The following is a 15,859-nucleotide window of genomic DNA, read 5'->3' on the forward strand; positions in this document are numbered from 1 at the left end:
AATGCTCCACAGTGCCGAATGCGGTAGCAGCATGAGATGTTTCTCAGCGCTGTCTCAGGCGTGATCAGGGTAGAAGAAAAAGGCGAGGGCAATGACAAGGTAGGTACTCAAAAGCATTGCTCCCTCCAACCAGTTGGACTCTCCGTCAAGAATCACCAAGTTGGTGATGAATACCGACACGAACATCACTGCAGTCTCAAATGTAGAAAAGTACAACGACATGGGCACATCCACAATCCAACCAATGATCACCATTGCGGGTGTCACGAAAAGAGCAATTTGCAACGACAGGCCCACGGCGACACCGATAGCCAAGTCCATCTTGTCCTTCATGGCCACAATCACTGCTGTGGCGTGTTCAGCAGCATTTCCAACGATGGGGATCACAATCAAACCAATAAATGTCTTGGAAAGACCCAGCAGCTCCACGATATCGTCAATTGAGCCCACTAAAAGGTCGGCAGAGAATGAAACAAGCACCGTGGCGACCACAAGCACTGCAAGCGAGCCAGTGATGGTCAAGTGCTCCAGGTCGGACTTGGTGACAGTGCCCTCAGGTGGCACGCTCAGGGTGATGATTCCATCATCCTCTTGAGACTGCTCCTCAAAGAGAGCCTTGTGGGTGCGCAATTGGAACACCAAGTACAAGATGTAAAGCACGAGCAAGATGATAGCGACACCACGGGAAAGACTCAAGATCTTCAAGTCGGCCTCCGAGTCTGGATCGGGAAATTTCAGCTTGCCCTTTGAAGGCACAGAGGCGTGGAATGCAGCAGGGATGAGAAGACCCGCCGTGGCCAACGCCATCAAGGAAGACATGGTCTGAGCCACGGTCTGGTTGAAGGTCTGCTGGACGCGTGTGATTCCGCCTGCAATGAAGCAACAGCCCAAAACAAGCAAGGAGTTGGATAAGATAGATCCTAGCATGGAGGCCTGGACGATTCTCACCTGGCCATTGAGCAAGGCAATAATGGAGACGATCAACTCCACAGCGTTACCAAAAGTGGCGTTCAACAAACCACCAATGGTCTCACCAGTATGCTCAGCCAATTCCTCAGTGGCATATGCCAACACTGAGGCCAAGGGCACAATAGCAAGAAAGTTGAGCCAAAACACGGCATTCGAACTCCACTCCAAGGTGCCTGCGATAAGACCCAAAGGCACAAACAAAAGAAGGTAATTGACAGGAGACGACGTCAAGGTCAGTTTCAACGTAAACAAGGCAGCATCTTTGAAGCTAGTACGCGTGGCTGGACGTCTACCTAAAAGAGGAGCGTCCGACATTGATATTGTAGATTATCTGAGATTGAGCTTTCTGACCCACGATGATTACGGGACAGTGTGCAGGTTTACGGCCGGCCTTTGCTATTCTGCAGCGAAAAAGTGGCTGAAGGAGTATAAGGGGGAGAAAAAAAGGCGGGCTGTTTTGCTCAGGAACGCCCTGGTGGCCCGGTCTGACTGTATCGGGCATGCATTCACGCTGAGCAAATGCTGAATGCTGCGAAATCCAGGCACCTTAAGCGAGTTGCAGCTATTTTTGACGGGTATCTGGAAGTGTTTACGGTTGATGTGTTGATGATGAAATGTTGGTCAGACTTTCAACGAAATAGACTTTTCCAATAAATTTGAAGTCTACTAGGTATAAATTTTGATCCACAATCTCGTACTTTTGTGTTCTACACATGAGGAGCAGGATGACATGTGGTATGAGCACTGACATGCATACTTGCAGCGAGATTAACGAAAACCTTCAGACGCATCAGTGACATATGCTTTCAGTCGCAGCAAACTGGACATTGTAAATCATGTTTGCGGATGCAAGCGAGAAATCCAATTTATGAACCTTATGAGATGGTCCAATGGAAAATTGTCAATGTTTCAACCGTCTTGTTAGTGAACTATTGCGTCAGTTTGCATCACTACGGTAGACTCTATAAAACAAGGTTTGTTCATCGATTAAAAGTTGATGGCTATTAACATGACTGACAGTAACGAGTGACCAAAAACAAACTGTCTATTTCATTCCAAAAAGGCTTCCCAAACTGAAGTCTAATTCACAAGTTCCTTCCAAAGGTATGGTGTGAACAACATGACGGCTGTAACAATCACCTCAAAAGACTCGTACAAGGCCACGGGGAACCCAGCGAATCCACGCTCGCAGTAGTTGCAATAAATGGAGTAGAATGCAACAGAGAAAAAGTGGTTGAACAACAACATGGGGAAGGGAAGCATGCCCGAAAGCAAACCGATAGGGCCCTTAACACAGTCTCCACCGAGCAAGAAATACTTGAAGCAGCCGTCTTGCAAGATCTTGAGTGGCCTGCTGTCTGCGGCAAACAATGAGTACAAAGCAATCGAAAGCGTGTTGATCACGGCATCAAGGCGCTTTCTTTTGCTGTGGAATTGACGTAACTTCTTTGAGACCAAGTCATAGTCGTCCAACTCTGGCACCTGCTTTGGGTGCAAGAGCTTCATGAGCAATACAGCATCATTCAAACCAACGGTCATACCACCTCCAGTGAGAGGGTGTCTCATGTTCAACGAGTCGCCAATCATGATGAAGCCCTTGTTGCGGCTACCTTGCTTCAGTGCGCTCAAATACTGGTTTGGCATTGGTCTGAATTTGCGTCCGGCCATGGCATGCTCAAAGCTTGGCTTGAGCTCCTCGGGCAAAGAGGGTAAAACCTCCTGTTCCAAGTACCTGTAGAAAGTATCGTTTGCAGCCGATGGTGGCTTGGTGGAGCGATAAGCGCACAAGACTCTCGTTTCCTTCGGAGTAGTCTGGTAGATGAGCACAGGAGCATGATCGCCCAAAATGACATGGCCGTGGTGAGGAGCAGGAAGCTTAGCATCTTCTAATTGCAAACCCACAAAGTAGGATCCAACAGCAGGAACATTAGTCTTGGAGTGCTCCTTACGGAATTTCGAGTAGATGCCGTCGCATGCAAAAGTAATCTTGGCTTCGTAAGTCGTGAAATCTCCTTTGAGACTCTTCACCTTCACACCTCTAACCCAGTCAGGGTTCTCCTTATCTCTCACAACCTCCGTAGCAGAGCCCTCGATCCAGTCGACGTTTTCCTCGGCCCTCACTATCTTTCGAAGATTAGTTAAAAATCTGCCGTTGCTGAACCCTAGTCCACGCACATTCTCATGTTGGTCCCAGTCCTCTGAGATAATGGCTGGGTCGTTTTCAAGGTACTTGTCGTTGTCACCAAATACGCAGTCTGGCACTGGCTTCACAGGGTTCATCTTGTCACAGTCGTACTTGTCTGGGTACTGGATCTGGATCCTGTTGTCGTGGTACTTAATGTAGTAACCGTCCACGTACACGGCATCGATACCGTTGACAGCCTGGATCATACCGAGCTCCTTCAAAGCCTTAAGACCGGCTGGCTGCATTAATTCACCAACGATACGGTCTGGCTCGCTCCAGTCTCGCTCAATAATGAGCACCTTTCTTCCCTGTCTCGCTAAGGCTGTGGCGATACATGGTCCAACCACGCCGGCTCCGATAACGATGGCGTCGTAAGACATTTAGTTTTTTGGATGTGTGTTTCTTGAACAGTACGGTCTCTTTTGGTCGAGACAACACTGGTTTATATATTCTATGAAGATGGCTGTGAGAATTTATGTAAATGGCACCACGTCGTATAAGCGATGTTATGCGCGCCGATGCCATCAGTCCATGGAGCGTTCTTACCGCGTGCAATAATGGATTTTGCGCTGCTGGTGAAGCACCTTTTGCCGAAGGGATTTAAGTCTCTTCAACAAGGTAGTTTAATTCTTGGAAAAATCCCGTAATTGGTCAGCATCCACTATCGATCTCTTCATCGGCTTATCTGCTGGTCTTGCACATGGCGATACTTCCCTTCGTATTCTTGTCTAGGCGATGCGACTACTACTCCATCCTCGGGTAATGAAATTTCTCACCATATCAGCGCCATGATCCCATCTTGACACAGCCCTTTTTCTCTCGTTTAATCGCTTTCCTCCTCACTCTCCTCTTCAGCATCTTGCAACCATTCGACAAACTGCGCCGTCAAGCCACGCACCTGCCTCAAAACCTCGCTCTCGGACGATGCCTCCGACTCCCACCACTTCAAAATGTTGTCCTCCTCGATGATGTCTTTTTCGTAGAGTTGCCGGAGCGCAATGAACAATACTACCTGATTGTACTCCTGATCGACGTTAGCGCACGTTTCTTGGATAATTTGCGCGAGGTCTTGTTGTTCCTCCTGAGTAAAAACTTGTCTCTTGAAAAGTGCACCCCAGTCGTTAAATATCTTGGCTGCAGCCTCCTTAACGTTAAGTGTATCTGTGGATACAAAGTGAACAATTCTCTTTACCATCGCCAGGACTGTAGCTTGACGCACCTCGTGGTAGGTGACATTCATCGACATTCTCAAAGTATTGAGCTCAAGAAGTGCTGTATCCAAGTCGTGATTGTTTTCCATGGCCCTCTCAACGGTGGCAACGGCTTCTTTGTTGAAATCTTCTTGTTCCTCCTCCTCAAACTCATAGTCCGTGGAGAGAATAGATGTGGCAGACATCCTTCTGCTGCTCCTCGAGTTGTGACGAGCATGTCTCTTGATCTTTTTCTTCGTAATTGATGCAATTGAGTCATCAGAGACATTAAGATTACTCATTTGATAGATGAGACTGCTGTTGTTGAGTGAAGCACTTTCCAGTTCGGACTCGTCATCAAACTCACGGTCTGACATGTACATCACACCTTCACCATCCTCGCCAACTATGTCCGCATCGTTTGTGTTTGCTGCAATATCATCCTCTTGGCTATCGTCATCCTCGTCATCCAGCTCAAAGGCGCTGCTACCAAATTCTTTCTGGACAGGCTTGTCAACAAGTCTGGTGTTAGCTGAGATGACCTTTCCAGCACCAACTGTCACATTATAACCAATGACAACGCCTTTTCGAAGCTCGGCACCAGACTTAATGGTGCTTTCACTCGCCACTATAGCGTTGTTTATCGTAGCACCATCCTCGATCACGGCGTTGTCCCAGATATACGAGTTATTGATGGTGACGTTAGCGCCAATTTGACAGTTGCGACCGATCGAAGACTTTTCGATAGCAGTGTGAGCGCCGACACTAGTGTTGGCGCCAATAGACGTACTATTCCCGACTCTGCAAGACTGTGCCAAGACAACCTTGTCTTCCTTGTAGATGTGATTGAACTCGTACTTGTAAGACAGGCCGATCAAATTCATGTCAGGAACAAGTGGGTAGGACCAACGTGCCAAAACATCCTGAGAGATGGCATCGTAAGTGTCCCAGGACTCCACACGAGCAGCGTACTCAGCGCCCTCGGCGATGTATGCATAAATAGTCTTCTTCAACAAGTCAGAAGTCAAAACTCCCTTCACAAAATCACTTCTAAGTGTTTGATAATCGAAATTCTCCTGGAATATTTGAGGAACATGGGGAGAACAGATGTCGACGTGACAGTCGATCAAATCGTTGCGTACAACAAAATCATTCTCGATGTCCTCCAAAAGCTCTGGGTCAATATTGATGCTGCTCTTCTTACCACCAGCTGGGGGGATATCCTGGTAGTAGTAACAGCGGTTAGACTGATTATCCAATATGAACACTGATGGATCGACGTGGGATCTAGTTCTATGCAATGGGCTGGCTGAGGTGAGCACCATAGACACAATATGTTCTTTGTCTACCAGCTTTCTCTGCTTGTGGAAGGCCAAAACCTTCTCAAAATCGATGTTGGTAACTACGTCACCAGAAACTAATAAGAAATCACCAGTGATGAGTCCTCTGTTGTCCAAGTCTCTCATGGCATCACCGACGGATCTGGATTCCAAGCTCATGATGGTAGTAACTTTAAATGGTGAATGCAGTGCCCATTTAGAGTTTTCGATGTAATGCTGAATTTGATCGGCATGGGAAGAGCACATGAGGTAAACCTCGTTGACACCAGCTCTGGCTAAGAACTCCAAAGTGTACTCGATCAATGGAACGCTCACTAAAGGTAGAAGGCATCTGGGTTTGACGGATGTCAAAGGCATGAAACGGGTTTCAAAAGAGTCCGTGAGGACAATTGCCTGAAACCTTTCGTCCAGCACTACCTCCCTTTGTTTCTTGTTTTTTGGTGGCATTGGCAAGTGTAGCTTCTCAGTAGTAGACGCAAAATCTTTTGTATGGCATCGTAGTCCGAGGTGAGTCACGTGGAAACTAGCCCCACCAAACACCAAAATACAAACTAAATAAAGATAAAAACAAAATTTTGCTTTCTATTTACATGACTTGCCAAAGAGTCTGTATCGTGAGTCTTTTGAGTCTATTGTACGTGACACTTGAGGGATGTGCGGAGAAGAGGGACATCACACAACGAACCTCCACCATCAACTTCAGATTTCCTTCTTCGACTTCACTCCAGTTTTATCAGCATAAATTGCGGCAGTGGTAGCTGCGAGGATAATGCCCGAGGCAGGCACATTGAATCTGCTCACCTTAATCATCCGTTGTGTCTCACTGATCCCAATATCCTGCTTGAGATAGCCGTAATATCCACCAATGGTAGCAGCCCAAGTACCCATTGCCACTGTAAGCTTGTGTCCTCTCGCGTATTCTGCTATCTTCCCGAGAGTGGACTTCCGCTTCCATTCTCTGAAGCGGTTCATGATCATTTCTTCATTTTTAGGGCTTGAGCGCATTGCTTTATCAAATTGGACAGAGCCTTGATCAGCATAGAATGCACAGCAACTGACTGTTGGCATGATCAAGATACAAGCTTTGATGGAGGTGTTAAACTGCTTAAACTTCACGGGATGCTTCATTTTGAGGTATGCAAAGGCACCTAAGGAAATAAAACTACCCACGAGAAGGCCATTTAGACCCTCAAAGGCAACGTGTGTAGCATGAGCTTCTCTCTCTTCCCTGTTAAGAAGTTTCATGGGATCGAATGAATATACACTAGGCTGGTCTGTAGTAGTTGTGCGGTCTCGGTACAACCCTGTGCAGATGGCTGCGAATTAAGCGAACCATAGCAAATTGCAATTGCAACAAACAAGTGTCTTTTTTTTTTTTTTTTTCGAAATGGCCAAAAGACAGATGTTGGACTAGGACTCATCGAGAAGTAATTCATTTGGCAAGAAGGCGGCCTGACACTGAGTAAAGAACGAGTAATGGAGTTTAAAGCCGAAACACTTTCATTTCGTATAAAACAAATTGAAAATTGACCTCAAAGAGAGCTAAAGCTATTGTTGGCTCATGTCCTTCTACTTCCTGAACTGGTGTGAACGCGTTGCAGAGTGTCATTCTCTTATCATCCTTAAGTTAAAGTGCGCACAAGATGGTACGATCGATTGAACTCCCCACATCTACTTCGTCATGGACCATTCCTTACACGCTTCCCACGATATGGGCCACATGCCCGATCATGAAATGCCCGAGATGTGCAACATGAATGTATGTTTTATAAACCTTCAAAACTTCCAGATTTACTAATTTCAGATGATATTTACCTGGGACTGGAAGAACACTTGTGTCGTCTACAAGTGGTGGCATGTTAAGACCTTGAGTGGTTTTATCGGGACTTTTTTGGCCATTGTCTTGCTTTCAATGTTGTATGAGTTTTGCAGACACTGGTCTAGCAATTGGCACAAGAGGCATCGTCCAGCGCTGCCTACTGCTACGAACAACAGAGACGTTTCAATCAGAATCAAGTCGGCATTTTTGTATGCCTTCTTGGTTGGGTACTCCTTTATGCTTATGTTGGTATTTATGACCTATGTGGGCTGGTACATGCTTGCAGTTGTTGTGGGGGCTGGAATAGGTAACTATTTATGGACAGCGGACAGCCCCGAAACTAAGGCCTTGATCTGTCACTAGCACTATTATTGGAACAAATCTTATTTATTGCAAACTATGGGCCAGGACCTGCGTATTCGGACCTAGCTCTTAACTTTGGGCCATTGAGATAGAACAAAACAGGGATTGCGATCATAGCCACACATATAAACCCTAAAACTGAAGAGCCCCACCCAACAGAAAATCTGGCTGTCTTCAAATTGAGAAACAATGGTCGTCCAAAGAGTGGAAAGGCACCAGCCATTAAACTCCTGAACAAATCGTTTCCGGCAAATACTGAAGCTATGTATCTCCAAAAGGACATACTGAGATAATTGAACAATGTTTGAAATATGACCAACCCTCCAGCTGCAAAGATCACTGCGCCAATGAGCGGACCGATCCAATGGAGATCCGGGGCTGCTGTCCAGCCGAAAATAAAGACTCCGATTGGCATGAGCACACTTCCGACTATTGCTAGAGGAATAAACACTTCGGGTACAACGTCCTTGCCATCTAGCAACTTCTTTGTAAATTTGTGATGTATCCACGGCACATAGAAGGAGGCACCTATAATGATACCAATCATTATGCTTATGTACGCAGTTCCCATCTCAATTAGCGTGAAACCTTTTACTTCAAGGAAAACAATCGGAAAAGCCTCAAACCACAAATACATGATTGAGTATACCAAGCCGATGTACACGTTGATAAGTAAAACCACGGGCTCAAAAATGATCACCTCTATTGGACGCCAAAGGGTCTCGTTGAGCATCTCTCTCGTTGTGGTTTGAGATACTTCAATATGACCCTCGCTCAAAATGTTGTGATTCCCTGTCAATGCTCGAAGCCGCTCCGCCTTTCTGTATAATATGGTTTTGGAGTAAGATTCTGGAAGCATTGCTCCAAGAACGATAAAAGACACTCCAGATGTGATACAAACAAACCAGAAAGACCAATGATAGTCAGCCTTGACGGTCAAGATAGCGCCGAACAAGGGGCCTGTGGTTGGGGCACACATTGAAGCAAAAGCCCAGAAGGAGAGTGCAATAGGGATGTGTGGCAAAGCAACAACATCTGCAATTGATGCACCACCAGTTGCCAAACATGGACTTGCAAAGATACCAGAAATGAACCGCAAAACACACAAGCCCCCAATGTTTCGAACAAGCGCAGTGGGGATCTGAAGAATGAAGAATATGAACAAAGTCATGATATATATAGATGTCCGACCATACTTTGCATTTTCAGATAATGGCGAAAACGCCATTGGACCGATGCCATAGCCAAAAACAAACAATGTCAAAGGTAGGGTGGCCACCACTTGACTTATTTCCATATCCTCCATAATAGCCTGAATGCCAGGGATGTAGATGGCCGATGCCATATACACAAAGGCGGTGAGTATCATCACTTGGGCAATGAAGAAAGACTTCCATTTCAATGGCCAATTGTAAGGGTTATCTGGATCATCATCGCCATCAAACTGAACAAGAATAATATCGGAGTCTCCATCCGGTTTTTCGTTGGGCCCTTTCAAGCCGGTCTCAATGGGGGTGTCAAAGCCTTGAAGATACTTATCCGGGATTATATAGTTCTTGTCCTCCTCGGCATAATTAAGGATCCGTCTCCCGGATAGGTGATATAAGGTCCTACCGAAGAAGCTCTCGCGGAAGAATTTGTACAAATACATGGTTGTTACTACAAAGATAAGATACAATGCATCTATATAGGTTTTTAAAACACATAGCTTTTCCCGTTGATCGATGACCGACTCAGGTCACTGTGGACATTAGGCGGAGGTTCTAACGGCTGCGATAAAACTCCGTTGACAGCCCCGCGCGTACGTCACTTCAGCCGTTTATACATCTAGATGCAACCCCAAAGACAAATCAATCCCGCGTGAGACCGATTGTTCTACCAGCCTAGAACAGAAAATCTCGCTAAGCAGATTTTCTTTTGTATGTATGGAGGCAATTGCACAGATAAGGAGTGAGACCTTATCGGAGTATGCCCTTGTTGAATGAAGATGCAAACGGAGCTTCCTATCAATTGACCTTTATTTGAATAGGCTTACTTCCTGAAAGTTAGCTTCGGACCGAGCGATTGGCAGCAAACAATGGCTAGTCATGTTATGACTAAGGAAGCACCTGTAAGTGTCTCGTAGGTTTTTGATTCTCATATTCAGAATTACCAATCCTTAGAGTCTTAAAGCAAGAGAAAGGGACTCAAAGTATAAGTGTCTTGCTTTGACTTCGTCGATAAATGGCATTGTGTCTCACGAAACGGTGATCAAGGTGGCAGAGACGGATATCTGGCCAAAGGGTATCGCTATAAGGTGTCAATTAATGCTGGTAGCTATTTCAGGATGTTATTTCATTTTTGTCCTGGAATTCGGCCAAAGCAAGCATAATTGGTCAGATTAAAGGCGGATCAAGTGAACCTAAAAACTAAAAATGCGAATTTCTCGAGCCCGGGCGCGTCTATCCCAATTTCGGCCCGTCCATTCAATTATGCTCAGTCTAAAGATTATTGACTGCTATTACGAAAATCGCATTTTGAAAATTATCTAGATTACTGAACTTATTCGATTCTTAGTACATATTTGGTTGCAGGTGCTCCAGTGGCGCAGTGGTTAGCGCTTCGTGCTTATAGCCGTGTTACGACAAAGGTTATACCTAAGTCACGGTCGTGTGAGGAACGCGACGGTCGTGGGTTCAAACCCCTCCTGGAGCATTTGTCCTTTTTTTTGGTTTTTGGTGTCTTTTGTTATTTTTTAGCCTATTTATATTGGATTACTATATTTCGGGGATGTTGGTACATTTTTTGTATTGTTTCTCGAACGAAGAGCTAATCATTTTGAGGAGACTTTGAACGAGTTCGTCCAGCCATGATAACCATGATAAGAATGAATCATTTTGCTTATTTTTTGGGTATTGACAACTATCATTTTGCAATAAAGTCTGTTTCTCTTTTCACTGTTAGGCAAATTCTTAATTGACACTTTCATAATCAATCAATATTTTTATGTCTCAGACGTTATGTGACAAAATGGCTGCGAAATTGCACAACCATGAAATATCGTAATTCTCGAGCACACTAAAATTATACATTCGACATTTTTTCTTCAAAACTTGGGGGTAATACAATTTTGCAACAAAATTATTATCAAATACAAAATCGAGTACTAAATAACGAAGAAAATAAGAGTATAATCAGCAATTATTGTATAGAACCTTCTCACGGCAACTCTTTCACAGTAAATACCTGGATGTAAGTAGCTTCTTAGGGCTCAATTTAATAAGTAAACTTCATGATAATGAAAATGGTTATCTCCTGGAATTGGTTGATTTGAAAGATATTGCCAATATAAGGGTGGTCACGTGACCCATCTTGCGTCTAAGACTGAGCTCTTCGCATTACGCTTCTCATCGCATTATCGAGATTTGGATCAAGAACCGCTAGACATTTCAAGACAACAACAACAACCATGTCGTCCAAAATAAGGTTCTACATGGAACAGTCTGTTCCAGAGCTAGAAGACCTCAAACGAAAGGGCCTCTTTGATCAAAAAGAGATCACCATGATTATGAGGAGACGGACTGATTTCGAGCACAGAATACAAGGTCGTGGAGCAAAACCTAGAGACTTTTTGAAATATGCCGACTTCGAGATAAACCTTGAGAAGTTGAGAATTAAAAGATTTGCAAGGCTAAGAGAAACTGACCATGTTGACACAAATCCTAGTATCTCCGACTGGGCTGGGTTCAGAAAAGTGATTTTTGTCTTTGACAGAGCGGTGAGAAGATTCTCCGGTGATCTAGATATCTGGGCCAAGTATCTTCAGTTCGTGAAGGAAAAGGATGCTATAAAGGTGGTTTACAGAGTTTATGCTAAGCTTTTGCTGTTGCAACCAAGAAACGTTGACGCCTGGCTTTCGGCAGCAAAGTACGAGTTTGAAACGAACGCCAACGCCAAGGGAGCTAGAGAATTGTACCAAAAAGCCTTGAGATTAAATCCAGAATCCAGAAGTCTTTGGGTGAGCTATGCCCAATTCGAATTAACATATGTATCCAAATTGCTTGCAAGACGCCAGGTTTTGGGTTTGCTCACAGAGAAGAAACAGGAGGAGGATTTGAAATCTCAAGCTTTAGAGCAGGCAAAGAGAATCGAGGATGCACCAGATGATGGAGTCGAGACAAACGCTGACACAATTTCATTTGCTGACGTTGAGGAGGACGATTTGAAGCTGGAATTGGCCTCTCTACCAGAAGCCGATATGAATGTGTTGGGATCACCAGAAACCAACCCGGTCTTGAAGGGTGATATCGCCTTGACAGTCTTCGACTTGGCCATTCCCGAGCTCCTCAAGGAAGTTGGCGAGGCTCACAAGACGGACAAGGTCTTCGAGTTTGCGGAAGAATTCCTCAAGCTTTTCGCTCAGTTTGAAACGCTTAACAGAGACTACTTATATTATCACGTCTTATCCTATCTACAAACAAACTTCAAGGATGACATCAGAACTATACTTACAGACATTACATTGCCGCTTCGCAATACGTCGGTGCTGGACTCTTCCCTAGCAGAAGCGTTGAAATTGTCAGTGAATAAGTTCACCGCATACAAGCTGAAGATCAAGGATAGCAAAAGAAAGACCGAACTTTCCGAGAAGTACGTTGGTTACTTGACAGAGAAATTTGTCAATTCTGAAGAGCCAAAATCAGAGAAAACAGAGGCTCTTCTCAAAGCCATCATACAAAAGTGCCGCTAAAATTGTACATAATTTTGTTTCCAATTACGGAGATACTATAATACATCTTGCATCTAGTCTTGCTTAGCAATACCAGACTCTGTGTCCACTGCTCTGTAGCCGCGTCTCTTATACTTCATCGACGCACCTCCACAAGAGATACTCGACGCTACAAGGGCGACGGCAACAATAAGGAAGAGTAACACTTTCATGCTAATTGGCACTGAGCTCATAGGAAGTTTGTAGAAACCATCATCGAAAGGCAAGCTGTTGAACCCTTTTGTTCTACCAGCGGAAGGTTTGACATTATCAATCCAACGTACTCCGATCTCAAGAGTTACATCTTCACCTATAACCACACGGGTTGCATTAGTTCCAGAAGACCAGGCTACCGCCGAAATGACTGTCTGTCTCTCTGGCTGGTTAGTTGGTGGCTTCATGATAATGAGGTTCATATGGTTGTCGATGTCAAGATGAGAATCGTGAATTTCTCCCCTGAAGTTGAAGGTCAATGGAATATAGGCCCCGCCCAGTTCCAATGAGTTTGCCTCAGTGCTAAGTGGAATTCTGCAACTGAAAGGAGAATCCTCGTGAATGTACAACTGGAACAAATGATAAAGTTCATCCGTGAAGCTGACCGTACAATTGATGTCTTCCGAAACACCGTAATGGAAAGAGAGTGGTTTACCACTTTCCTTGCAAACCGGAAAAGCTCCATAAACAATACGATCATTGTTATCAAACTTGTGCTCTCCGTTGTCAATGTTTCGGGTTATGCAATCAATGAATACATCCTGACCAAAGGTGTAAGGCTGTATGGTGGGTATTTCACCTTTTCTGTTGAGGGGATAGAATTGGCTCGGAACATTTTCCGCAAGCACCGTAGCCGCAAGCAAAAATGGTATCAACAAGTTCATTGTCCAAGGCCGAGCGGGCTAAAACAAAAAGTTTATATCTTGCGTGTGCTTGATATACCTGTACTCATTCGATCGGTTGTCACCTTTTTTTTCCTTCACGCACACGGATTTCGCGCCCCTTCGCTACCGTGTCTGGCTGAATGATGTAATGTCTAGCCTTGCGAACACCAGCCCATTTGAACGAAAAATTCGTAAATCTTGGATGCTTTGTTAACATCAATTTTCAAAAACAGCCTGGCATCCTTCTTTTTCAACGTGCCATTATTTTTAATTGCCTCTTTCATCAATTGATTCTTGATTGCAAGATATGGCTTTGGTAGAATTCGGAGTGTAGAGCAAAGCTGTTTTTCTTCACGAGAAAGAAGCTCGAAGTCTGTAGCATGAGAAATATCAAGTGGTGCCCTGGGATTAGAAGTGTTGATCTTGGGCTTGTATTCTGGTTGTGGGGTGTTCAACTTGCGAGTTCCGTTGCTGACAGCCAGTGCAGCAGCGGCATTTCTTGCAGCAAGACCAGACCCGTTGCCCATTCTTTGGTAATGGGCTTGCCTTATAAGTTTATCTTTTTCAAACCTGCTTCCGTCCTCCATGGTGGTGATTCCGTTTCTTCGCCAACTCTGGAGTTGCTGGATCCTGATTCGGCATCGTAGCTCGGTAAGAATATCTTCAGAAAATTGATTGAAATCCTCTGGTGTCATCACACGAATGAAAGCGTTTATCTTACGCAAATACTCCTTCTCTTCCTTCGACTTTTTCTTATCGTTCGAGATATTCTTACGGTATTCAAGTAAGTTGTTAGCGATAAGAACACGTTTTCTCTCTGCACGTGTCGTCAACCTGAAGTTGTAAATATCCAAAGCCGTGAGCTTGAGCTCGATATCACCAGCTGAATCATCTGGATCGAAGACCATATCTTTGATAGGAACTTCGGCTTCATTCTCGGCCTCATGATCGAACTCCAATCTACCAGGCATGTAGCCTTGAATTTCGTGACACAAGGGTACCGATGCAGCAGGCTTGAGTTTGGGAGGTGGTAAAGGCATATTCTTTCTTTCCTCCATGCGCCTCTTTCTTTTCTGTAAGAACTCTTGGGGTTGAATATGAGAGAAATCCTTGTTCATTTCGGGAAGAGGATACTCACTGGAATCTAGATAGATTTCCTGATAGTGCTGTGCAACTTCCTCTCTGGATCTATTACCAATATGATCGGCGATATCTTGCCAATTACCAAGACCAAAGGTTTCACAACCTTGAATCAATAGCAATTCCTCATCGGCTCCCCAAGATTCTTCAAAGATTGGATATGTATTTTGCTCGATAACCTGATAGTCATGCCAGGGCTTATGGTCTAGGGTAGCTGAGCCAGATGCAAAACATGGAACGCAAAGGTCGTAGTCCGTGCAAATGGCACATTTTATTCGAATTCTGTGAGTGCAGTCCAGTGAACAGACATCACAATGGAAAAGTTTTGATCTATCCATGATAGATTCGTCCGGAGTTCAGATTAATCTGACTGTTGATGTCTCTATAGGTGTATCTACTAAGCGTTAGATGCGACTCGAATATTGCGCACGTGATGTACAGGTAACTAGGAACGCTGTTGATAAGCTGAATATGGGGTGGAATTGCTATGGAAGTAATTTTTTAGATAGACGTTTAGAAGAGCTTAAAAGCGGTGATCTGTTTAATGGTGTTGTATTGAGCAAATAGTAGATCTCCGCCAGAAAGTACTTCTTTTTCACCTAATGTGTTACTTTAGATGTGATGAAGCCTTCAAAGAGCATTTCAAGCAAGCCAAAAAGTAGATTGAAGAGGATATTTTTCTTTAAAGGCGGTGTTCTCCTTCGTAATTCATTTTTAGGGCAATTCTAGAATGGTTGCAAATTGCGCACCGTAGGTTGACAGGCGGTACCGCTTTCAATTTAACAAGAGCATGAGAGGACTAATCAGAAAAAGAAGTCAAAAGAAATGGCTGCCTTTAATGATCGAATCGTAAACCGAAATGCTTAAGAGAAGCAATGATACCGTTGGTTAGAAACACTGCAGTGCGCTTGATTGCCCAAGATTTGGTAAATTTGTGCACTTGAAAGTTCTTACAGAGCATCTTGAGATAGATAAGAGCAGCCACTGGGAATATCATAATCAAAGGTCGAGGAAATGTTTTCATGTTCTACACTCAGCTGTCAGAAGGTCACTCCAAGCATGTTTCGCAACCATCGATAACCCAACTTTCGAGAAATTTTGAAGGATTTTGATCACTCCTTTTAAGATTGTAATAAAGTTTCCAGAAGTAGCAGTTCCAATCCTTTCAAAGATTGCTGGAGTTCCTTAGATGGTACTTCTGTCCAAGTAGCGATTGACAGTCACAGCC

General features: G+C 44.4%; 6 protein-coding genes across 6 annotated transcripts; 1 reads left to right on the forward strand and 5 right to left on the reverse strand.

Moving 5' to 3' along the window:
• Positions 1 to 54: 54 nt before the first annotated feature.
• On the reverse strand, positions 55 to 1,284 carry VCX1 (Vcx1p; the record flags this gene model as incomplete). Its single annotated transcript, XM_024856953.1, has 1 exon — positions 55 to 1,284. The coding sequence occupies one exon, from the start codon at positions 1,282 to 1,284 to the stop codon at positions 55 to 57; it is 1,230 nt and encodes a 409-aa protein (XP_024714833.1).
• Positions 1,285 to 2,049: 765 nt separating this feature from the next.
• On the reverse strand, positions 2,050 to 3,534 carry ERG1 (squalene monooxygenase; the record flags this gene model as incomplete). The annotated part of the gene is made up of 1 exon (XM_024856954.1): positions 2,050 to 3,534. One exon carries the CDS (start codon positions 3,532 to 3,534, stop codon positions 2,050 to 2,052), a length of 1,485 nt encoding a protein of 494 aa, XP_024714834.1.
• A 443-nt stretch (positions 3,535 to 3,977) lies between these two features.
• GCD6 (translation initiation factor eIF2B catalytic subunit epsilon) lies at positions 3,978 to 9,517 on the reverse strand (the record flags this gene model as incomplete). The annotated part of the gene is made up of 4 exons (XM_024856955.1): positions 3,978 to 6,105; positions 6,403 to 6,953; positions 7,671 to 7,743; positions 8,187 to 9,517. The coding sequence occupies 4 exons, from the start codon at positions 9,515 to 9,517 to the stop codon at positions 3,978 to 3,980; spliced, it is 4,083 nt and encodes a 1,360-aa protein (XP_024714835.1).
• Positions 9,518 to 11,314: 1,797 nt separating this feature from the next.
• Positions 11,315 to 12,595, forward strand: C7M61_001551 (snoRNA-binding rRNA-processing protein; the record flags this gene model as incomplete). The annotated part of the gene is made up of 1 exon (XM_024856956.1): positions 11,315 to 12,595. One exon carries the CDS (start codon positions 11,315 to 11,317, stop codon positions 12,593 to 12,595), a length of 1,281 nt encoding a protein of 426 aa, XP_024714836.1.
• A 53-nt stretch (positions 12,596 to 12,648) lies between these two features.
• C7M61_001552 (uncharacterized protein) lies at positions 12,649 to 13,491 on the reverse strand (the record flags this gene model as incomplete). The annotated part of the gene is made up of 1 exon (XM_024856957.1): positions 12,649 to 13,491. One exon carries the CDS (start codon positions 13,489 to 13,491, stop codon positions 12,649 to 12,651), a length of 843 nt encoding a protein of 280 aa, XP_024714837.1.
• Positions 13,492 to 13,643: 152 nt separating this feature from the next.
• Positions 13,644 to 14,969, reverse strand: ADA2 (chromatin-binding transcription regulator; the record flags this gene model as incomplete). Its single annotated transcript, XM_024856958.1, has 1 exon — positions 13,644 to 14,969. One exon carries the CDS (start codon positions 14,967 to 14,969, stop codon positions 13,644 to 13,646), a length of 1,326 nt encoding a protein of 441 aa, XP_024714838.1.
• Between the last annotated feature and the right edge of the window lie 890 nt (positions 14,970 to 15,859).

Source organism: Candidozyma pseudohaemuli, assembly GCF_003013735.1.
Source record: "Candidozyma pseudohaemuli strain B12108 chromosome Unknown scaffold00002, whole genome shotgun sequence".
Lineage (NCBI taxonomy): Eukaryota > Fungi > Ascomycota > Pichiomycetes > Serinales > Metschnikowiaceae > Candidozyma > Candidozyma pseudohaemuli.